At 43.3% G+C, this 24,748-nt stretch overlaps 2 protein-coding genes across 2 annotated transcripts in view; both read left to right on the top strand.

Moving 5' to 3' along the window:
- Positions 1 to 14,237, top strand: part of LOC132767750 (uncharacterized) — a 32,742-nt gene extending 18,505 nt beyond the window's left edge. The window contains exons 14-19 of the mRNA XM_060763079.2: positions 1,069 to 1,248; positions 2,268 to 2,397; positions 3,231 to 3,324; positions 5,002 to 5,153; positions 5,503 to 5,703; positions 11,553 to 14,237. Of these exons, the coding sequence (XP_060619062.2) occupies positions 1,069 to 1,248; positions 2,268 to 2,397; positions 3,231 to 3,324; positions 5,002 to 5,153; positions 5,503 to 5,695 (749 nt within the window). The 3' untranslated portion in view covers positions 5,696 to 5,703; positions 11,553 to 14,237. The remainder of the gene's footprint in view (positions 1 to 1,068; positions 1,249 to 2,267; positions 2,398 to 3,230; positions 3,325 to 5,001; positions 5,154 to 5,502; positions 5,704 to 11,552) is intronic.
- Positions 14,238 to 20,733: 6,496 nt separating this feature from the next.
- Positions 20,734 to 24,748, top strand: part of LOC132767826 (uncharacterized) — a 112,829-nt gene continuing 108,814 nt past the window's right edge. Inside the window, exon 1 of the mRNA XM_067471298.1 lies at positions 20,734 to 21,158. Within this exon, the coding sequence (XP_067327399.1) occupies positions 20,856 to 21,158 (303 nt within the window). The 5' untranslated portion in view covers positions 20,734 to 20,855. The remainder of the gene's footprint in view (positions 21,159 to 24,748) is intronic.

The following is a 24,748-nucleotide window of genomic DNA, read 5'->3' as shown; positions in this document are numbered from 1 at the left end:
CCTAAGTAGGCAGTACTCACAATGGCCAAATTACAAAGAGTACATTTTTTGTTACTGTTCATTACATTCATTAGCAAATATAGTAATAATAATAATTGTAATAATAATAATAATAGTTTTATTTATATCCTGTTTTTCTCCCTGGATGGGACCCAAAGCAGCTCACAACATTTCAAAAATCAGTACAAACAGCAAACACATATAATAATAAAACTATCAACATCGTTTAACAATTATTGCAGGGACTTGTCAATTAAAATAACACACACTTTGCACAACTCACTGCAAGTTAGCCTTCCTGTCATTTCAGATTAGATTTCTTCATTAAATGTTTGCTTGAACCAGGAACATCTTCAGCTGTTTTAAAAAGCTGTCAGGGAAGGGGCTGTTTTAATCTCCTTGGGAAGGGAGTTCCAGAGGGCCGGTGGGGGGGGGGGGGGGGGGGACGGACGAGAAGACCCTCTCCTCCATCGCTGCCAACCGCATTTGCGATGATGGTGGCAGCAGCAAGAGAAGGGCCTCTCTGGAAGATCTTACTTGGGCAGGTTGGTATGAGGAGATGCAGTCAGATAAATAAGTTGGACCTGAACGGTTTAGGGCTTTAAAGGTCAAAACCAGCACCTTAAATTGGGCCCAGAAACATATTGGCAGCCAATGTAGGTGCTGTAGGAGGGGGGTGGTACGCTCCCTGGATCCAGCAACTGTGAGCAACCTAGCTGTAGATCTTTGGACCAGTTGAAGTTTCCAAACACTCTTCAGGGGCAGCCCCACATAGAGGCCATTATAGTAGTCTAGGTGGAATGTAACCAAGGAATGGACCACCATGGCCAAGTCTGGCTTCTCAAGGTACGGTCGCAGCTGGAACACAAGTTTTAATTGTGCGAAGGCCATCCTGTCCACTGTCGACACCTGATTCTCCAGGCATAGCAGTGAGAGAGAAGGGTATGATAACAGGTTGTCATTCCACTGAACATAGATTTCAAGATTAAACCAATTAAGAGTTCAAAGTAGATTCAACTTAATTACTTTGTAGTCTGTAATGATAATGCTTTGCTATGTTTCATTTAGTGGACCCACCAGACCTTGCAAGTGTGAAAAGGAGTAATTCCAGAAAACAAGAATCAATCTCTAGACATTTGTTAATGGTATCGGAATTCCCATTGACTCAAGAGCAAATATTTGGCTTGTTTGATGTCATCCCAGGATTGGAATCTTGTGAAGCTCGTCCAGGTCTTCGTAGTACACGTGGTAATGCAAAATGTTGAAAAGCGCTTTTTAATGTAAAATTGGATTCTGCATAAGCTATGATTTTTTTTGGTCAAATGCTTTAGTAATCGAAAGATAAATACATGAATCAGTAAAGAGATGTTGCATTTGAACAATTCTAAAGATACAGTTTAAGTTCTTTTTATTTGAAAGTGAGTTTACTTCATATATGTTTTTTTTAGACTTTTCTAATGTAGGGCACAACCATGATAGATTGCTGTGCCTTGTATTGGGGGAGAGATTACTTCATTCACCATGTAAATGCCTTGGAGCCAGTTCCTGCCCACGTCAGAATTTGATGCCCATGTAGATGTGCCCATAGGCGTGATATTTGTCTAAGAATGTGTATACTGTATATCCATATTTGAAGCTGGTGATCATAGCAGCAGCAAAAACAGAATTTGTTGAGCTATGCATCTAGTTCCTACTTTGGACACAAAGGGTTTTATGTCAGATTCTGAGTAAATTGTAGGGAATGAATTGCTGTTTGTACCAATTACGTAACATTAGCTGGAATCTCTATAGCAGGCCTGCACAACTTGCCGGTAGTAAGGACCCGAAATTGCATTGGCTCACCCTTTGGAGCCTAAATAGGTTTTTAGCACCTCACTTTCCAAGTAAGGTAAAAATAATGATTGATTAGTATTGTTGCCTTTAAGTTGTTTCAGACAGGGTGGCTCTAATGCAACTGTATCACAGAGCTTTGGGCTTTCCCCCCAAGATGTATTCAAAGGGGATTTTCCTTTGTCTTCCTCTGAGGCTGAGAGAGTGTGACTTTCTTAGAGTCACCCAGTGGGTTGAGAGCTATAGTCTGAGGTTCAAACCACTACACCACTCTTTCTGAATTCTTTCTGTTTCTTACCTCACTGTTTGCTAAAGAGGTCTTTTTGAATGAGTACTACAAAACTTACTTTATTATTGGAGTTGTCCTGTTTTTGGGTTTGCTCTCAATAAGCTTTGAATGATTTTATACTTACAGTCACGCTTTTGTTCATTCTTAGTATATGCAATGATTCAATACAGACATGTTGCATCTGCTGTGTATGCCAAGCGCAGACTACATGGTTTAGAACATCCTCTTGGGAATCAGCTGCATATTACTTACATTGAAGACAATATGCATGGAATTGAGTAAGTACTAAATCATACAGATGTCAAATACGGTGGTGCTGGCTAACTTAAGAATCACAAGGCATACTTTTTTTGTTTTAGAAAATTGAAACAATTACTTTGCAAATGGTGGATATCTGGAATAAAATCAATATTTCCCTTAAAAATAAGGAAATACAAAATGACTTCCTTATTCATGAATTCAGTATGCATGGATTCACTTACGCCCCTGGAAATGATTGTGGGCTTTTCTAGTTTCTACAGCTTGATTCCACCGTTTGTTTCCAATTCAAGTATAATCAAACTATAGAATTCACTATTGTGCATAGATGGGGACTTTAAATGTGTCCCCGGTGGATACAGGGGTTGTACTTTACACTCAAAAGGAATTTAAGTCAATTTTTGATCCTTCAGATCTCTACCATATGCAAGTGTAAGAAATTTGTAAGGTGTTATCTTTCTAGTTCGCTAAAGCAGGGCTTATTAAGCCACAAGGCCCAGCCCAAAATGAGGCTCCTTTGCTCAGTGTTGGGATCCTGAATGTCACCTAGTGGCTATTGCAGATATTTACATGAATATTCTGCAGAATGTACTTTAGCTGTTTTTTCTAAAAAGGAAAATCCTCCTGTTTCTCTGTTAGTTTATTATCAGTAAATGTTTGGTTTTTATACCAATTTTGTATGCCTGGGGGAACTAATATTAAGGGAACTTATTAAGTACTTGAGTGCATCAGGGATTTAATTAATATTGAATATTACCCATGAATGTTGAGCTTCTCTATTTAACTATAATTAAACAATGTTAAGATTTGAAAAGTATGCATTAGTTTTAGAAATATCTTAATGTTCCTTCAGACTCCTCCAAGAAATGGCAACACAGCTGGTGACTTCACAACTGGCTTCGTTGATATGGGATAATAATTGGGCTCCTCATCTTCTGAGGTCCGCTGTAAGTACTTTTCTCAGCTTCTAAATAACTAAATTGCTGCTACATGTGTTAGCATTATTTATGTCTTTTTAAAAATAATAGCTTGCCATTTTTTGTATTAATTGTGTTGATTGACTGTATTTGCCATAGGAAAATGGTTTGGTTGGTTGCCGTGTTTTCATTGGGAAACCTAATTGTTATGTTGGATTTCACTCATCCTTGGTTTACTCACTTTTCTCATATCCTTTTTTTGGCACTTTGACTGGAATAGTAACAAATTATGGGAAATATGAGCATGCCCATAAAGTATGTAGTAGAAAAGCTGGGGCCTTGCGTATCCTTCCTGGTTGCCCTGTGAAAGCCACCCATGAGATGCCAAGTGAAGGAACGTGGCCCTTTGGAGTAAGATGATCTCTGTGAACAGACAAGAGAAGAGGCTGAACAGGGAAGGCCAAGTTTGTTAGTCTGATTGTATGCATGTAAATCTACTTGCTGTGTCTCAAAGGGTTATAGACATTCATAGGGACACAGATGCCTGTGTGCATCCTGTTTCTGTATTGAAATATGTGTGTTTTACTTTATATACTCATGCATAAGTATACAAATTTTAGTCAAAAAACCCAACCCCCCAAAACAAGTTGACTTATCCACAAGTTAGTGTGGGTACTGTACCTTCATTTTTATTTTAAAAAAGGAACCTTCCCCTTCTCTGAGTAAAAGGATAAAAGGCAAGAGCTTAGTCTGTCACTGGAAGAATAGAAAAGAAGCTCCTATTCCCTCTACTTTCGGTGCCATGATGCTGCTTGTGGCCTTTTTGAATGCCTGAGTGGGGAAATCACAGTGGTGGCCATGGGTGGCTCTGGAAAAATGTTTACTTTCTCCTTTCTGTGGAATGACCTTCAACATTTTCAGGGGTCATTTCACAATCCAGACTTTGGGGCTGCCAAACCTGCCCTCTGCTTATATATGCTAAGTGTGATGGAGTGTTCTCTGATGAGAATCAGGATAAAGGTGTTTTGATAAAAATCCAAAATTAAAACAGTAACATCAATATTCTAACTTCTCTAAATCCATTTACCAGAAAATTATCAAAGCTACAACCCTTTTAAGATCAAGGCAAAATGACAGGGCAAGTGTTGTTGCAGTTCCTTTTAGAAAGCAAGTACAAACAAGCGGGTTCCCATGCCCCTGTAATTTTAAGATTGCGGTGGGAGGATAGGGCACACCTTACTTGGACTCCAAAAAGAGTCTGTGAACAATTGTGTGGGTCTATGAGTCCTTTGATTAGGCCTGAAGGTGGGCAGAGAGCTCCAAATGCCTTTTTTTTGGGGGCAAAATGGGAGGTTGTATGACTGTCAGAGGAGCACTCTGTTTCAAAGGCTTGGAAGATCTCCCTGTTCCAGGCTGTTTTTTGGGAACTGGGTTAGCTCAGTAGACTTGATTTTGTATTGTCAAGCATTTATTTGATTACTTTTGATGCCATTTTTGATCTTTCAGGCTGAGATAAGCTATGTCTTCAAATCCGCAAGTACTGAAATTAAAAACTGATTTGGAATGATTTGAGAATTGTAAAAAAAAACCCTGTTATGTTCTAGAGATGGGAAACAACATGATCTAATTGATAGCCAAGCATTTGCAGTATAAAGTGGACAACGCACATAATTTAAGTGTTGGCTTTGGTTCCTGTCCCTTCTCTAGGAGTCTTGGATTCCTCCCCCTTGTATCCAAACAGATGCTGTGCTTCCATCATACAAAAGGAAAGCTCCCCCGGACTCTTCTATACGGGAAAGGCTTTTAATCATCTTTGATCCCCGTCCCTTGCCTCAAAATATCTTGGACAATTTATTAAGGTGAGATCTGATTGACTAAAAAAGCAAACTGGCTAAACAGGGATGCTTTAGATCCTTCTCTCTCTTAAAGCAAGGAAGTCTGCCAAAATTAATCAAAGTGAAGTATTGTTGGTGTGAATAACATCTGACATACTAGAAATAGCATTCCTTGTTTCAGCTTTTTTCTGAGAGCAAAGTCTTAACAGCCGAGAAGTCTGGTATTTTAAAGATGTATGAATATTAAGCTTTTTGGGGCATATAAAAGCTTAATATTAGTAACTCTTCCATTTATTGCACATGCGATAAAACAGCATATTGTCTCATTTTATGTCTTACCGTATACTATTTGCTCTCTTTCATTTTGTTTCAGCCGGTTTGAAAATTTTATAGCCAGTTGCCTTATCCCTGGGAAAAATGGAGCTTATGCCATGTTTGCAGAGAGAGCAAGTGCCAGTGATGCCATAGCTACGCTACATGGGAAAACTGTGAATGATGTGAAGTTGAAGGTGACACTGTCTGATCTGCCCACAGAGGACTTTTCTAAACGCCAGCGGTTATTCTGACCAGCCAGGTAAGTACCTAGGCTTTGGTGCTGCAGTGCTTCTAGATCTAGTTATGTACTGTAGTTGCTTCAGAGCTGTCCTTTCCCTTTGTTAACCTTCTCTTCAAGCTACTGAAATTTTCTCTTTCTCTTCATTAACCTTCCATCAAACTACAGGAATTAAGTCCTTGCCTATAGAGATGTACAGTCTAAAAGCAGACATAAGGCAAATGAAAATAGAAGCAACTTTGATGATTTTATAAATAAGGATATAGCTATGAGTGTGAATTATTTTTTCACAAAACCATTTGGTATATTCTCAAATGTTTATGAAGCCTAATGGTATAATTTGAGTGATTGTTTAAACTGTATCAGTGGTGTGTTGTGAGGATAATGGTATGTACAATATATTCAGCTCCCTGGAGAAAAATAGAATGAAATGTATTTTACATTGAAATAATTTACACTGTATTCTGTGGACTTTAGCCTTGAAGAAATGTATATAATTCTGCTGCCAAAGACAAAGGCATTGGTGACTTTGAGGAGAAAAAGGATCAAATTGTGGTTTTCATCTTGGTTTGTTGTCATGGTTTGGGTGTTAAAACAGGGAATTGTGGCTTGGCCATGACACAATTTCTTCATAAACTGTGGTTAGCTGGTATGTCTGAATCTGGGGTTCTTTTGTAAATCTGACATTCTTAACTCATTTAATCCAAATATTTTTTTATAATATAAATATATTTTTAAAGTAATTAGAATTTTACAATGCTGTTGATTTTGATTATTTAATGTGTTGGTGATTCTCTTCAAGAAATACTTTTTGAGGAAAGAAAATGTGTAGCATTAACTTTTCTTTCACGTTATTGTTGAATACGTGAAGAAACCATTTGTCACATGTTTGAGAAAGGTTATGTTGGAAATGTATAAAATATTGTTAAGTTATACCAACATGGTTGTTGCCCGAATACCAGAATCACTTTGGCATGTATGGTCAATTCAACACAATTTGAATATGCTCAGTTAATGGTTTCAGAGATACATGCAAAGCTTACAATTTTTCTAAGGGCTTCTGAAAAGAATCTGAAGACCTTGCAACTTCCAGAAGTTATGGAAAACATGGCACTGGAGATATCATGCCTTCAACTGAAAGGAGTGAAGACATATTGCACTGCAGTGATGCCTCTAGAAGCCGCATTGTGAATTTCAATGGCTTATTATGCTGGGTACTTCAATGTCCATGGCGAGTCTACCCTGTTTGTGGTGGCTCAGGACTTCATAGCCGCCATGATAACCATGGGTCTATCCCAAAAAATATTGGGGCCCATTCACATAGCTGGACACACTTAGGATCTAGTTTTCAGTGTGGATGGGGACGGTATGGTTGGTGTGGAGGATCTTTCTGTGGTTCTATTGTCATGAACCAATGATCACCTGATCATGGTTAGACTAACCACGCCTTCTAAAGATGGTCCACTCCAGAAGACTTATGGAACCCTATGGATTCCTGATGTCTCTTAGGGATGTTCCTGTCATAGTGGCAGATGGCCCTGTCGAAGCCTTTGCTGATCTCTGGAACATGGAGACAACCAGGGCAGTGGACAGGATCGCTCTTGTCCACTGCCAATTCAGCTCCTAGTCGCAGTCTGGTTTTAGGCCTGGTCATGAAACTGAGACAGCTTTGGTTGCCTTGGTAGATGACCTCCGCAGAGAGCTAAACAGTATGTTCCTTCTGGTTTCCCTGGGTCTCTCAGCGGCTTTTGATACCATTGACCATCGTATCCTTCTGGGTCGGCACTCCAGAATGGGTCTTGGGGCACTACTATGCAATGGCTCCGCTCCTTCCTTGAGGATTGTACCCAGATTGTGATGCTGCGGTGCACCTGCTTGGGCCTCTGGTCATTGACCTGTGGGGTCCTGCAGGATTTGATTCTATCCCTCATGCTTTTAAATACCTACATGAAACTGCTGTGTGAGGTCATCTGGAGTTTTGGATTTAGGTGTCATCTCTACGTGGGTGACACACAACTCTATTACTCTTTCCCAGCTCAACAAAGGAAGCTCTCTGGGTTCTGGACCAGTGCCTGACAGCTGTGATGGACTGGATGTGGACTAACAAGCTGAGGCTAAATCCTCAAGACAGAGGTCCTCCCTGTCAGTCATGTGGCCGATCGGGCTATAGGGTGGTAACCTGTGCGTGATGGGGTTACACTCCCCCTGAGGACACAGGTCTGCAGTTTGGGGGTCCTCCTAGACTTGGTGCTCAGCTGAGTCCAGGTGTTGACGATGGCCGGGAGGGCCTTTGCACAACTAAAGCTTGTGCGCAAACTGCAACTGTACCTTGAAAAGCCAGATCTGGCCACCGTGGTCCACGTCTTAGTTACATCTCAAATGGATTACTGTAATGCACTCTGTTTTAGGCTGCCTTTGAAGATGGCTCGGAATGTACAATTAGTACAAAGATCAAAAAACAGGCTACTGACTGGGGCTAGCTTTAGGGAGCACACCATGCCCCTCTTAAAGCAGTTCCACTGGCTGCCTCTAAATTTCCAGTCCCAATTCAAAGTGCAAGTCATTACCTACAAAGTCCTACACTGTTTGGGTCCAGCCTATCTACGTGACTGCATCTCCCTCTATGAACGTGTGCAGGCTCTAAGATCTGCTTGGGATACCTTCCTCTCGGTCCTGCCGCCATCTCAAACGTGGCTGGTTGGAACAAGGGAGAGGGTCTTCTCAGCCGCCCTGCCCTCCGGCTCTGGAATGCTCCCCAGGGAAGTCACGCAAGCCCCCACACTTCAGTCTTTTTGGAAGGAACTGAAGACATGGCTACTCAAGCAGGCCTTTGAAAGTGGTTAAGGTATCACCTATAATGGATGATGCAAATAAAATGCTAACCTGGCATTTTAATGTTGATATTTTAATCTGTTTTGTGGCTGGGACAGTGACTTGGTTCATATAGTCTGTTTTAACTATAACCTTGTTCTATTTTATTGTTATTCCACTTTGATTGACATATGTTATATTAACCCTGACAGTTTAATTTTATGTTACTTGTATTGATTTTGTTTATTTTTGTGTATATTTTATGTATTTTACTCTGTTTTATGTGCCTTGTAAGCTGCCCCAAATCCTCTTGGGGAAATGGGGTGAGATACAAATAAAATCGTTGTTATTTATTTTTTATTTTAGGTTGTAAGCTTGAGGGCAGGGATGTGTTTTTTCTCGTCTTTCTCTTGTAAAGCATGTATAGTTTTCTTATAAATAATGTACAGTGGTGCTGCCGTATAAATAGATAATCATAAAATAATCATAAAATAGATAAGCATAATAGTAATAATTTTGGAGCAATTCTGCTTATCTTAAACTAAAATATGAGAATTTGTGGATTCACCTGTCTACTTCCATGATTATTGGAGCTACTGGTTGCTATTCCACTTGTAATAAGAATACAATGATACCTTGACTTATGAGTTTAATTTGTTCTGTGACTGAGCACTTAACTCAAATTGCTCTTATCTCAAAGCAGTTTCCCCCTTTGTTCTGCCTTTCAAATAGATCCTGGTCTTCTTGTCCATGATAGTGTTAGAACTGATTTGACAATCCCATTGAATACAGTACTATTGACTCATAATTCACCACCCACCAGCACCACCCACCAGCACCACCCCCCCCCCCAAGGTCACTCTTGACAAAAAAAAAATGGTTATTGTGCATTTGCACAAGAACCTGGCGTGTCCAGTTCAATTTGCAATAAGAATCAGGTGGTCTGTAAAGTAACCCTGCTAAAACTGAATTTAAAGGGTGAAATATCTATCAAACATATTCTCATGCAGCTCAACAATGTCCTCTAGATCATGCGATCAGTAAGGTGTCCTGTCCCCTCCCACCCACCCCCTGCAGCCCAGTGGATCAGAATCCAGCACCATATTTGTGCCCATTGTACGAGTTCTCTTATTTATCAGGACTCTTATGCAAGAGTTTTTGTATCCAGATGTATTTTTACAATGTTTAAGAATGTTGTCACTATGAAAAATTGTATATGTGTAGTTTTGATTCATGACTGTTTTTATCACAACTCTGTGGTAAATAATGTTAGTGATTGCTGGAACACATCTGTTGTTAAAAGAGCAGTGATAAAGACAGAGGACACATTTGCCATCTTTCCAGTACTATTGGACCTGGATAGACAGTACTGCTGTATTTTTACACCGCGAGTATGCTGTCCGATATTGTTGAACTCCCGAGCACTTAAAATGGTATAATTAGCATCATTTTATGTCCTGATCGTGTATTTTGAAATTTAGCTCAAATTTCTTATAAGTGATAGATATACCATATATACTCGAATATAAGTCAACCCAAATATAAGCGGAGGCACCTAATTTTACCACAAAAAACTGGGAAAGCTGATTGAATTGAGTTTAAGCCGAGGGTGGAAAATGCAGGTGTTATTGGGAGACACCTGTTCAACCCCACAGCCATTGTCTTGTGGGGTTCCTCAGGGCTGTATATTGTCTCCCATGTTGTTTAACATCTACATGAAGCAGCTGGGGGAGATCATCTGGAGTTTCGGGGTACGGTGTCATCTGTACGCAGATGGTGTCCAACTCTGTCACTCCTTTCCCCCTGCTACTAAGGAGTCTGTTCAGGTCCTGAACCAGTGCTTAGCTGCTGTGATGGTCTGGATGAGGGCTAACAAATTGAAATTGAATCCAGACAAGACAGAGGTACTCCTGGTCAGTCGAACGGCTGAACAGGGCATAGGGAAAGGGGTTACACTCCCCCTGAAGATGCATGTTTGCAGCTTGGTTATGATCCTGGACTCATTGCTGAGCCTGGAACCCCAGATTTCGGCAGTGACCAGGAGAGCATTCACACAATTAAAACTTGTGTGCCAGCTGCGCCCATACCTTGGGAAGTCTGACTTGGCCACGGTAGTCCATGCTCTGGTTAAATCCCGTATAGACTACTGCAACACTCTCAATGTGGGGTTGCCTTTGAAGACTGTCCGGAAGCTCCAGATGGTCCAGTGAGCGGCAGCCATGTTGCTAATGGGAGCAGCACACAGGGAGCACACAACTCCTCTGTTGCGCCAGCTTCACTGTCTGCCAGTCTGCTACTGGGCACAATTCAAAGTGCTGGCTTAGCCTATAAACCCCTAAACAGTTCTGGTTCACCTTACCTATCTGAACATATCTCTCCTTATGAACCATCTAGGACTTTAAAATCATCTGGGGGGGGGGGGGGGGCTGCTCTCAATCCCGCCTTCCTCGCAAACGCGTTTGGCAGGAACGAGAGACAGGTTCTTCTCAGTGGTGGCCCCTCGGCTATGGAACGCCCTCCCTAGGGATAGAAGATCAACTCCCTGCTTTCTAACATTCTGCAAGATGGTTAAGACCTGGCTTTTCGAGCAGGCTTTTACTACTGGAGCATAATTAGATGAAAATGAATCATGGAATGTCTGATGATGCAATTGGATGACGATTTCAGTAAGGAGACATTGAGGATTTGTTTTTATAGATATTATTGTTTTTTATATTTTTAATGTTGAACTGTTTTTATAGTTGTTTTTAACTGTACCCTGATATTTGTTATGGAATCGAATCGCTGCCGACTGTGAACCGCCTTGAGTCGCCTCTGGCTGAGAAAGGCGGTATACAAATGCAATAAATAAATAAATAAATAAATACTGGTAAATTTCAAAATAAAAATAGATATCAATAAAATTACATTAATTGAGGCATCAGTAGATCAAATGCTTTTAAATATTTACCATGTTTCAAAAAAACAAAACAGTAAACTTTAGATATGATAAAAACATATCTCTACTCACAATACGTGTAAATCAATATTTCTAAAATTGTATTTATGTTCTTCTACAGAACAGTTCCATCAAGATTGTTCAGTATTTTGTAATTTTTCCATTACATCAAGAATTGTACCAGGGCCATTCAGTACTTCGTGCTGTTTTTCTGCAAAACAGAGAACACCAACAAAACTGTCTGCTGAAGACTGAAAAACCTTTCTCAATATATGGAGCTAAGAAGTCTAGTTTTGTGAAAATCCTTATTTCTAATTGAACTGTGGTTATAACATTTGTTGAGAACCATTCATCATTCTTTGTTATAATAATAACTGATGATCTGACAATTTGATGGAAATTTATGACATTATTTGAGGGTATTAATGGTACTGTTGGTTGTTCAGATTGCTATCTTGAATAAAGGGAGAGGCAGATTTTTTAAGCAAGGAGTACAAATCCATGATATTCCCGTAATCTGACAAGGAGCACATTGCTGGAAACCATAGCTTCCAAGTGACAAACTTTTAACATGATTAAATGTCTCTAAAAATGTGTTTTGCTATCCTTTACAGCAATAAGAGCCATTGAGTGGTTATAGGACGTTATGTGATTGTTGGACCACATTTTAACTGTCTCTGCACTGCATTTTTACAATATTCTAATTTGTTCAAATGACTGTAATAAAGGAATTCACATGTATGGTAATAATAGGAGTCAAAGGCCAACAACAAACAGAACCCTTGTTCTAGTGCCATGAAGTAAATGGATGCCACTAACTGACCACATGCTCTAGGGCTTGTATCTTCCCATTTGGTTCTTTCTGGTTACTACAAAAATAGTCTGGCCCAGAATTTTCTCATACTTCAGTTTGGCATTTTAATTCTCTCCAGCCTTTCTTCCTACCTTTTTTTTCATTCTCTTCCTGCTTTCAGTTCTCTCTATTTTGTTGCATGTTGTCCTGGTATCTTTGTTACAATTATTCTTTAAGTTGTGGCTTATTTTGGAGGCAAACTAGAGAAGTCTCTGTACTAGAGAAGCCCAGTTGCCACGACTAGAGCCTGTGTCTTGTGCTAATGGTTTTGGTCTGATAAATGGAGTACTAGCCAACCCCCCCAAAATCTGAGAGCCATCAAGTTGAAGAGAGTAGGATTAAGTTGTTTATTAAGCCTAACTTTATAGTGGCTAGTCCATAGCATTATTGGGAAGTCTGGTCCAGTCCTAAAGTGTTCTTTTTCCAAGATAGCTGAGAGCTGTATGATAATATTTGTTCTGTTTACCTCTGCATGTTTGCCAAGAACAATTAAACTTTTGTAATAATCATTTGGTGTTAATTCCAACAAATAGCAAGATCTCTTGAGGTCCTCACAGAACCAATTTGTTGATAGTTTTGGTCAACCAAAACCTCAATCAGACTCTTGTATTATTTGCCCCTTTTATTCTTTATTTTGAGGTCAGCCATTACACTTGAGGTCAGGGCACCCATTTCTGCAGACACCATTATTTCCTATTCCATTTCCTTCTTCCTGAAGAGACTCGAGGCCAACAGAGACACCTATGAGCACCACTACTGAAGAAGAAACATCCACAAGGCTTCCTTTTCCACTGACATTTTATTCTTTTGGATAAATGTAGCTACCACGTACAATGTAGCTGCAATCCAAGATAAGAACAGCTGCTCTGACCCAAAGGGTAGCCATGTAACAGATGCTCTAGTGGAGCTGGCCTAAACAAGCACCTTCCCTCAGGCCCAGCATTGCAAGTGGACCTTTCATGGCTGCAGGTGGTTGAAGAGCAGCAGCAAAAATCTTTCACCTAAAAGATGTATGTGACTTTGGAGATAATTCTTGCACTTATAACTTGTTATATTTGAGACTGTCTATGGAGATGACATTGAAGTTCAGCAAATATAGAAGCAACAGCAAGGACTTCCACCAGGATTGCCAGATGGAATCCAAGATCTACAGGAACAGCTCTCTTAGCAGCTTCCAGTGACTTAAGAACATCAGGAGCAGCTCCTTTCCAAGAACTGTGGCTATGTTACACACGAATATAAAGACGAACACCTTTACAGCTGTGGCACCACAACATGGACTCTCCTCCCACAGAGGTGCAACTGAAATGAACACTCGCGTTGTTTTGACACCAGTTTGAACTATTTCTATTTGCCAAGCCATTTGAATTGGCTGCTTCAGCATTTTTACTGCTTTTGTTTTGATGACTTCTTTTGGAGTTGTGGGTTGAATGATACCTTATTGTATTAACCCTTGCTTCTGTACTTTACCCTTCCATTTGTAAATATGAAAGGTATTTTTATAATATTGTAACAAGATTGATAACTTGGGGTGGGAGTGAGTCCTACCCAATCTTCTTTTTTATCTTGGGAGTTTGCCTTCCCTCATACTATGCTGTGGAGCACAGTGCATGAAATTGCCAGCTGTGCCCCTTGAAGTCTCTAGGAGAGCTTTGGAACCAATAATTTATTTGCTTGGACAGTTCTCTATATTCCTGTGTAAGCACAGAGCCCATAAAAGCAGAGCTTCAAGAACCAGATACAGGTAAGCAGCCCATCCCTTTTGTTGCAGGGGCAATGCCATCTCTCCTTCACTTGGTAGTTCATTCATTGTGTTACAATGTGAAATGTGCTGATGGCAATGACAAGTGTTGGATATCAGTAATGGAAATTGTCACTGGTATCTTCTCTCTCCACTGTCTGTACCACTGTATAAATACCTTTTAAGAAAATAAAATTTTCCACCTAGTTGAATACTGCCTAGTTTCCTGCCTTCATATTCTTAATAGACTTTCAGTGGGCGACCTCAGTTTCGTGTCCTGGCTCTGGCTGATCAATACAATATTGCATTCATGATTCAATGTATTTAGGAGCTCTTTTATAAGACAACCAGGCTCCATGAAAATGCACGCCTCAACGGATAAGAAGTTGAATGGGTATGTCATCTGTAGATTTGGGAAATATAAAAAAAAATTAAGGAATTTATCACCTGCCAGCAACAACAAACAATTGCCTACACAATTTCCCTGAGGCTGTATAAGCATACCTAGTGCACCCTTTCATCCCAGTTAAGGGAGAGGTCATTAACTGTTCTACAATGATTGAACACAATGCCATGGCATCTATGCAGTTGGCTGTGCACCTGTGAGAGCTAGTAAAATGTTGCTGGTACTTAGAAGTGTATTGTTGTTGTTGTTTATTTATACCCCACGTTTTCTCTCTCCCAGGAGACTAAAAGTGGCTTACAATAAAAGCATTTCCATACAATTTAAAATACACAAACATTAAAATAGAATTAGATATAATTGCTATTAAAAATTCAGTCAAAATGTTCAGTTTACAACATAGCTAAAACACACAATCATTTCCAAACATTCCCTAGAATACACATGTTGTTGTTCATTCGTTTAGTCGTCTCCGACTCTTCGTGACCTCATGGACCAGCCTACGCCAGAGCTCCCTGTCGGCCGTTACCACCCCCAGCTCCTTCAAGGTCAGTCCAGTCACTTCAAGGATGCCATCCATCCATCTTGCCCTTGGTCGGCCCCTCTTCCTTTTGCCTTCCACTTTCCCCAGCATGATTGTCTTCTCTAGGCTTTCCTGTCTCCTCATGATGTGGCCAAAGTACTTCAACTTTGTCTCTAGTATCTTTCCCTCCAGTGAGCAGTCGGGCTTTATTTCCTGGAGGATGGACTGGTTGGATCTTCTCGCAGTCCAAGGCACTCTCAGCACTTTCCTCCAACACCACATCTCAAAAGCATCTATCTTCCTTCGCTCAGCCTTCCCTAAGGTCCAGCTCTCACATCCGTAGGTGACTACAGGGAATACCATGGCTTTGACTAGGCGGATCTTTGTTGCCAGTCTAATGTCTCTACTCTTCACTATTTTATCGAGACTGGACATTGCTCTCCTCCCAAGAAGTAAGCGTCTTCTGATTTCCTGGCCACAGTCTGCATCTGCAGTAATCTTTGCACCTAGAAATACAAAGTCTGTCACGGCCTCCACGGTTTCTCCCTCTATTTTCCAGTTGTCAATCATTCTTGTTGCCATAATCTTGGTTTTTTTTTTTATGTTTATCTGCAACCCAGCTTTTGCGCTTTCTTCTTTCACCTTGATTAGAAGGCTCCTCAGCTCCTCCTCGCTTTCGGCCATCAGAGTGGTGTCATCTGCATATCTGAGGTTGTTAATGTTTCTTCCAGCAATTTTCACCCCAGCTTTGCATTCATCCAGCCCCGCACATCGCATGATGTGTTCTGCATACAAGTTAAAAAGGTTGGGTGAGAGGATGCAGCCTTGCCGGACGCCTTTCCCAATCTTGAACCAGTCTGTTGTTCCGTGTTCAGTTCTTACTGTTGCTACTTGGTCCTTGTACAGATTCCTCAGGAGAGAGACAAGGTGGCTTGGGATGCCCATCCCACTAAGAACTTGCCACAATTTATTATGATCCACACAGTCAAAGGCTTTAGAATAGTCAATGAAGCAGAAGTAGATGTTTTTCTGAAACTCCCTGCCTTTCTCCATTATCCAGCGGATATTGGCAATCTGGTCTCTCGTTCCTCTGCCTTTTCTAAACCCAGCTTGAACATCTGGCAACTCTCGCTCCATGTATTGCTGGAGTCTTCCTTGCAGGATCTTGAGCATTACCTTACTGGCATGAGAAATAAGGGCCACTGTACGGAAGTTTGAGCAGTCTTTCGCATTTCCCTTTTTTGGTATGGGGATATAAGTTGATTTTTTCCAGTCTGATGGCCATTCTTGTGTTTTCCATATTTGCTGGCAAATGGCATGCATCACCTTGACAGCATCATCTTTTAAGATTTTAAACAGTTCAGCTGGGATCCCATCATCTCCTGCTGCCTTGTTGTTAGCAATGCTTCTTAAGGCCCATTCAACCTCACTCCTCAGGATGTCTGGTTCTAATTCATTCACCACACCGTCAAAGCTATCCTCGATATTATTATCCTTCCTATACAGATCTTCTGTATAGTCTCGCCACCTTCTCTTGATCTCTTCAGCTTTTGTTAGGTCCCTGCCATCTTTGTTTCTTATCATACCAATTTTTGCCTGAAATTTACCTCCAATGTTTCTAATTTTCTGGAAGAGGTCTCTTGTCCTTCCTATTCTGTTGTCTTCTTCCACTTCCATGCATTGCTTATTTAAAAATAGTTCCTTATCTCTTCTGGCTAACCTCTGGAATTGCGCATTTAACTGGGCATATCTCCCCTTATCACTGTTTCCTTTTGCTTTCCTCCTTTCTTGGGCTACTTCCAGTGTCTCAGCAGACAACCATTTTGCCTTCTTGGTTTTCTTTTTCTTTGGAACGTACTTTGTTGCCGCCTCCTGAACAATGTCGCAGACTTCTGTCCATAGTTCTTCTGGGACTCTGTTTACTAAATCTAGTCCTTCAAATCTGTTCTTCACTTCCACTGTATATTCGCTAGGAATGTTAGTGAGATCATATCTAACTGGTCTGTGTATTTTCCCTGATCTCTTTAGTTTTATTCTAAATTGGGCAATAAGAAGTTCGTGATCTGAGCTACAGTCAGCCCCAGGTCTTGTTTTCACCGACTGGATGGATGTCCGCCACCTTTGGCTGCAAAGGATGTAGTCAGACTGATTTCGGTGCTGACCGTCTGGTGAGGTCCATGTATAAAGCCGTCTTTTAGGTTGTTGGAAGAGAGTATTCGTTATACACAGCGAGTTTTCCTGGCAGAATTCTATCAGCCTGCGTCCCGCTTCATTTTGTTCTCCCAGACCATGCTTGCCTGTGATCCCAGTTGTCACTTGACTTCCCACCTTGGCATTCCAGTCTCCTGTAATGAAAATAATGTCTCTTTTTGGTGTATTATCCAGTAGGTCCTGCAGATCCTCATAGAACTGATCTACTTCTGCTTCTTCAGCAGCTGTGGTTGGGGCGTATATTTGGATCACTGTGATGTTGAAAGGCTTTCCTTGCACTCGAATTGAGATCATTCTGTCATTTTTTGGGTTGTATCCAAGCACCGCTTTAGAGAATTTCTTATTAATTATGAAGGCTACTCCATTTCTTCGATGTTCCTCTTGTCCGCAGTAGTAGATCTGGTGGTCATCTGATGTGAAGTGGCCCATTCCAGTCCATTTCAGTTCGCTGACCCCCAGAATGTCTATCTTTAGTCTTGACATCTCACCAATAACAACATCCAATTTGCCCTGGCTCATAGATCTTACATTCCAGGTTCCTATGGTGTGTTGATCTTTAGAGCATCGGATTCGTCGTTCGCCTCCAGTACCGTCGGCCGCTAGCCTTCCTTTCGGCTTTGAGCTAGCTGCGTCATCACATCTGGGGCTAGTTGAACTTATCCTCTGCTCCTCCCCAGTAGCATTTTGGCCATCTTCCGACCTGGGAGTCCCATCTTCCAATGGCATACCGACATATCTCTGGTTGTACTGGTCCATTTAGTTTTCTTGGCAAGGATACTGGAGTGGTTTGCCATTGCCTTCCCCAGGGATCACGCTTGGTCTGACCTCTCTGCCACAACCGTCCCGTCTTGGGTGTCCCTTCACGGTTTCGCTCATGACATCATTGAGGTGCTCAAGCTCCAGCGCCCCGACAAGGCGGCGATCCTTTGCTGGAGAGAATACACATATTAAAAAATATTTCCATAAAATATATACTAAAATACACAAAACAAGAGTTAGATAAGGAGTGGAAGTTTAAACTTCATCGTTAAAACTATCTGGGTCGGCTTGCTGGAAGAGATAGGTCTTCACTTGTGTCTTAAATTCTGACAGCTGATCTAGCTGTCGGAGCTCTACCAGTATGTCGTTCCACAGTTGTGGGGCAGCTAGTGAAAAAGTCCTCTTGGTGACAGTTGCCAGTTGGTTTCTGGCAAGCTGGAACAGAGGATCTCAGTGTTTGGGGTGGAGTATATGAGGGAAGGCGATCCTGTAGATAACCTGCAGCCAAGCCATGCACGGTTCTAAAGGTCAATACGAACCTTATACTTCGTCCAGAAACTAATTGTCAGCCAGTGGAGTGACTTTACGATAGGTCTAATATGCTCACGCCTAGATGTTCCTGTAACCAATCTGGCTGCCATGTTTTTATATAAAAGCACCTCTGTCTTGTTTGGAGGAAGTTTCAATTTGTTTGCTCTCATGCAGTCAATTACTGATGACAGACACTGGTTTAGAGTCAGGACATCTATCTTGGCTTTAGGTGGGAAGGAGTAGTAGAGCTGGGTGTCATCTGCATATAGATGGTACTGCATTCCAGGTGACTTCTCCCAGTGGTTTCAGAATGGGGAACAAAACAGAACTCTGAGGGACCCTACAGGACAATGGCCAGGAGTTCGAACAGGAGTCCCCCAGCACCACCTTCTGGGTACGGCCCTCCAGGAAGGAAGACATGTAAAACAGCCTTCCAGTCCCAATCCAGTGAGATGACCCAGAAGGATACCATGGTCAATGGTATCAAAATCTGCCGAGAGGTCCAGGAGAACCAACAGGGATACACTCCCGCTGCAGCTCTCTGGATAGGTCATCTACCAAGGCGGCCAAAGCTGTTTCTTCTGAAGCCAGGCATGAAACCAGACTACAGTGGATCTAGATAATTGATTTCATCCAGAAATGCCTGCAGTTGGGAGGCCACCACACGTTCCAAAACCTTGCAGGCCAAAATCCCATTGGCCTTTATAGCTGCAGCATAGAATCATAGAATTGGAAGAGATCTCATGGGCCTCCAGTCCAACCCCCTGCCGAGAAGCAGGAAAATTACATTTAAAGCACCCCCGACAGATGACCATCCAGCCTCTGTTTGAAAGCTTCCAAAGAAGGAGCCTCCACCACACTCCGGGGCATTACATTGTTGGCTCATATTTAACTTCTTGTCCTCAAGGACTCCCAAGATCTTTTTCACACAAGCCAGGCGCCTCCCTTCTGTATCTTTGCATTTCATTTTTTTCTGCCTAAGTGGGGTATCTTGCATTTGTCACTGTTGAACTTCATTTTGTTAGTTTTGGCCCATCAATCAGGGTTAGCTATCAGTTCCCAACAAAGGATCCCCTCCAGGCAGGAAGCAGCCAGGCTTTGAAGCTGCAAGGCCATTCAATGCTAATCAAGCTGGCCAATTGCTACATTCACGTTTGCCTCAAGCAGACAAGAGTTTTTTCTCCCACCCTGGACATTATTCCACAGATATATAAACCTCCCTTGCTTAGTTTAAAACAGACCTCACAACCTCTGAGGATACCTGCCATAGATGTGATTATTTATTTATCGTGTCAGGAGCAGACCAAACAGTTGTGTTGCATTTTTAACAAAAACAAACAAAACACAAAGTTTGCAAGCTTAGTGGTTGATTAAATATCCTTTGACCAGTATCTGGCTACTTGGAGTGTCCCTGGTGTTGCTGCAAAAAGGTCCTCAATTGTGCATGTAGCAGGGCTCAGGTTGCATCACAGCAGGTGGTCTGCGGTTTGCTCTTCTCTACACTCACATGTCTTGGATTCCACTTTTCTGAAGGTTGGCTCTGCATCTCGTGGTGCCAGAGCGCAATCTGTTCAGCGCCTTCCAAGTCGCCCAGTCCTCTGTGTGCCCAGGGGAGAGTTTCTCATTTGGTATCAGCCATTGGTTGAGGTTCTGGGTTTGAGCCTGCCACTTTTGGACTCTCGCTTGCTGAGGTGTTCCAGCGAGTGTCTCTGTAGATCTTAGAAAACTATTTCTTGATTTAAGTAGTTGACGTGCTGGCTGATGATACCCAAACAAGGGATGAGCTGGAGATGTCTCTGCCTTGGTCCTTTCATTATTGGCTGCTACTTCCCGGTGGAACTTCCTGGCTGTGAGAGCCGTTCAGCAGTGGAACTCTCTGCCCTGGAGTGTGGTGGAGGCTCCGTCTTTGGAAGCTTTTAAACAGAGGCTGGATGGCCATCTGTCAGGGGTGCTTTGAATGCAATATTCCTGCTTCTTGGCAGGGGGTTGGACTGGATGGCCCATGAGGTCTCTTCCAACTCTTTGATTCTATGATTCTATGTCAGGTGGTGCAATACCGGCTAGAGAGTGTAATTTCCCCAGTGGCGTAGGGCGCAGACACCCCGTGGGTTATAATGTGGGTGAAATGTCAGGAGAGAATGCTTCTGGAACATGGCCTTACGGACTGGGAAGCTCTGGTGTAGATGCGCGCGCGCGCAGACACCCATACAAAGCCGGCCTTTAATGTCTTCCGGTCTTGACTTGCATCCCAGAGAGAGGTACTTCCGGCGGAACGCCAAAGGGGGCGTTGCCTAGAGGCGAGAGCGGAAGAGCGGAAGCGCCTGTCGCAGTTGGAGCGGCCGCTCTTGCCTCTCCCGGGGGGGAGAGAGAGGGAGAGAGAGAGAGCTTGGCCTGGGCGCCCCCATGGCCCTGCCCCCGGCCCCTTTCCCCTGGACCTTCCGGCCTGGCTGCCCGAGCTACGCCACCTTCGACCGGCCTCCCTACAGCCGCCTCGTGGTGATGGTGAGAGGGACGCCGCACATCTCGTCCGTGGCGCCGCACTTCGCCTCCTTCGGGGAGGTGGAGGAGATCTGGGGCGCCCACACCGACCTCAACCACTGCCTCCAGGGCCCGGTCTTCGTCAAGTTCGCGCGCAGCTCCCAGGCCTTGCGCGCCCTCGAGGCCTTCCGTGGCGCCCCCCTCCTCGCCTTCCCCCGCTTCGACCAGGTGAGAGAGAGAGAGAGAAGGGAGGGCTCCGTTGGGGACCCCGGCCCTTCCTTTCCTATCTTATGGGTCTTGAGCAGCTATGGGCAAACCCAGGCCCCTTGGACTCTTTTCTCAGGCCCTCCTCTCGCTCACCATCCTATCCTTCCAGACCTTAAACCGGTGTTTGGCTGCTGTGTCGGACTGGATGAGAGCTAACAAATTGAAATTGAATCCAGACAAGACAGAGGTCCTACTGGTCAGTCGCAAGGCCGAACAGGGCACAGGGTTACAGCCTGTGTTAGACGGGGTTACACTCCCCCTGAAGATGCAGGTTCGCAGCTTGGGTGTGATCCTGGACTCATCGCTGAGCCTGGAACCCCAGGTCTCGGCGGTGGCTGGGAGAGCTTTTGCACAACTAAAACTTGTGCGCCAGCTGCGCCCATACCTTGGGAAGTCAGATCTGGCCACGGTGGTCCACGCTCTTGTTACATCCCGATTGGATTACTGCAACGCGCTCTACGTGGGGTTGCCTTTGAAGACTGCTCAGAAACTTCAACTAGTCCAGCGAGAGGCAGCCAGATTGCTCACCAGAGCAGCATACAGGGAGCATACCACCCCCCTGTTGTGCCAGCTTCACTGGCTGCCGATCCAGTTCCGAGCACAATTCAAAGTGCTGGTTTTGACGTACAAAACCCTATACGGTTCCGGCCTAGTGTATCTGTCTGAACGGATCTCCCTCTACGTCCCATCTCGGAGTTTAAGATCTTCTGGGGAGGCCCTGCTCTCGACCCCGCCTCTATCGCAAGTGAGATTGGCGGGGACGAGGAGCAGGGCCTTCTCAGTGGTGGCACCTCACCTGTGGAACTCACTCCCCGGGGAGATTAGATCAGCATCCTCCCTTTTGTCATTCAGGAAAAAACTGAAGACCTGGATGTGGGACCAAGCCTTTGGGCATTCTGGCAGCTAAAGGAAAAAGCCGAGGATGAGCAGGAATTGATGGAACGGAATGGACATTCGGAACTCTGAACACTGAGCATGAGATTGTTTGTTTATTTATTTATTTATTTATTTGCTATACTTGTATACCGCCGTTTCTCAGCCTAGCCGGCGACTCAACGCGGTTTACAACAACTTATAACAAACAACAGTATACAGTTTAAAAGCATAAAAACACGATCCACAATACATATATCAATAAACAATCCAATTCATCTCTTGATTAAAATCGCGATCCAGTTTCGTCGTCCAAATTGCCAGTCCTTCAATCATTACACTTATTGCACTGAGTTAACCGAACGCCTGCTCGAACATCCAGGTTTTTAGTCTTTTCCGGAAAACCATCAATGAGGGGGCTGATCTTACCTCCATGGGGAGGGCGTTCCATAGCCGCGGGGCCACCACAGAAAAGGCCCTGTCTCTCGTCCCCGCCAGCCGCACCTGTGAAGCAGGCGGGATAGAGAGCAGGGCCCCCCCAGAAGATCTTAGGGTCCTGGTGGGCTGATAGGCTGAGATACGTTCGGATAGGTATTGATGTTTTTAATCTGTTAATTTGCTTAAAGTGTTTTTGTATGTTTTGTATATTTGATATAGGCATCGAATTGTGCCTTCGTTTGTAAGCCGCCCTGAGTCCCCCCTCGGGGGTGAGAAGGGCCGGGTAGAAGTAATTGAAATAAATAATAATAATTCCGTCTCTCTTTGCTTCTTCCTTCCATCTCACTTTCTCCTTCCCTTCCATCCTTTCGTCCTTTCTTGCTTTCCCCTTTGCCTTTCCTTCCTTTTCTCATTTCTCCCACCCTCCATTCCCTTCCTTCCTTCCATCTCTCCCTCCCTCCCTTATTTATTTACACACATTGCTGTGACCCAGTCTGTGTATATGTCTGTCTATATAGGCATGTGTGTGTGTGCAGGGCCATAGCCAGAAAAAAAGTTCGGGGAGGGTTGACAGTTTCGGCAGGGGGGTTGAAAATTTCGGGGCTGGGGGTTTGAAAATTTTGGGGAGGGTTGAAAATTTTGGGGTGGGGGGGTGGGGTTGAAACCTGCCTCCTAGCTCATGCTGAAGCAAAGAGCACAGCAGGGGGCAGAGCAACCTTCAATAGCCTGCAGCTCCACCCCTATCAACCACCTCCACCAAGTCTGGCCTCCTTAATGAGAGCATTCAACACACACACACTCCCAACTTGGTTGCTTCACTACATCGGCTATTGCTGCAAGTAATGACAGTGTGAATAAATTGTCAATATTTGCTTGAGATAGTGCTTACAGTTCTGGGGGGACTCTTAATTTTTTGCATTTCATAGACTTAGCATGGGGATTTGGTTAACCAGTTAAAATTAATGAGTAAACCAGTTTTTTTTAAAAAAAAACCTGAAACATTTGGGGGGGGGTTGAACCCCTAAAACCACCCCCTCGCTACAGGCCTGTGTGTGTATATATATTTGTGAGTATATATGTGTGTTTGTGTATATATGATTTTGCACATGCGTTGTGCTGTTGCATGCTGGGCCTGTGCATCAGACTGTAGACAGGACATAAATTCTGTGTGCCCAACGAGACGCCCGGGCAGTCTCAGATTAAAGGCCTTTGGATTTCCTTAAAACACAGTCTTTAGATTGCTTAAAGGTTCGACAAGGTTCTTTATTATTGAAAACAAACAGGTACTTTAAGGCTTTCTTAACAGTCTATAGGCTCTTTCAATCTTGTCCACAGGGAACAGGCACTATCTTCTTAACTGTAACTAATGGGGAAATCCTTAACTTCTAATTTAGGCAGTCTGTCTTTGCCTCTGTTGGCGTGGAGCTCCTACACCCGGTACCAACTGCTTCTGGCTTCTGTGAGAGACCCTTACCAAGCAGAGCTTTGTAGACTTCCAGGGGGAAAGAACTCATGTTTCCATGATGGCTGAATGAAGTCCTTCAGCAAAGGAGCTGTAAGGCTGTATGATCCTCGGCCAAGCTGTGGGCTGTATAACCCCAGCCAAGCTGTAGGCTGTATATCTCCCCGACCAAGCCGTAGAAGGCGAAGCTTTCTACAGGAGCTCTTGGTATTATGTCCTGCATGGAAAGCTTCTCTGTGTGGACTGAACCCAAACTGGCTCCTTTTCCCTCCAAAAACCCAAAAGGGGGCGGGACCAGGGGACCTAACTATAATTGACAGGTGGCTTGCCCTATGATTGCAGCCAAAAGAAGCCACCTATCTGCAGAGCCCCTGAAACTTAGGACTGCAACAAACATTCAATGCAAAGCAAACAAAATAGGAGCTCCTGGTACAGCTGTACCTGCACATGCGGTGTATTTTTTTGCTTCCTTTTGGCTTTTTAAGTCCCTTCTTTTGTGTTTTTCAGTGTTTTTATGAGTGATGGACACTCGTTGGCCTGATAGGCGTCTTGTGTCCAAATTTGGTGTCAATTTGCCCAGTGGTTTTTGAGTTATGTTAAATCTGAGTCCATAACATATACAGTGTTCCCTCGCTACTTCACGATTCGCTTATTGCGGACTCGCTATATTGCGTGGAGCAGCAAGGGAACACTGTATAACTGCTCCCCGTTCCTTTCCTCGCCAGGCTGGGTGCCAGGCTTGGGTGCCCAGCTAGGTGAGGATAGGACCCTCCAGGCA

The sequence above is a fragment of the Anolis sagrei genome, chromosome 1 (assembly GCF_037176765.1).
Source record: "Anolis sagrei isolate rAnoSag1 chromosome 1, rAnoSag1.mat, whole genome shotgun sequence".
Lineage (NCBI taxonomy): Eukaryota > Metazoa > Chordata > Lepidosauria > Squamata > Dactyloidae > Anolis > Anolis sagrei.
The sequence above is the reverse complement of the archived record's forward strand: the minus strand, read 5'-3'. Positions and strand labels throughout refer to the sequence as shown.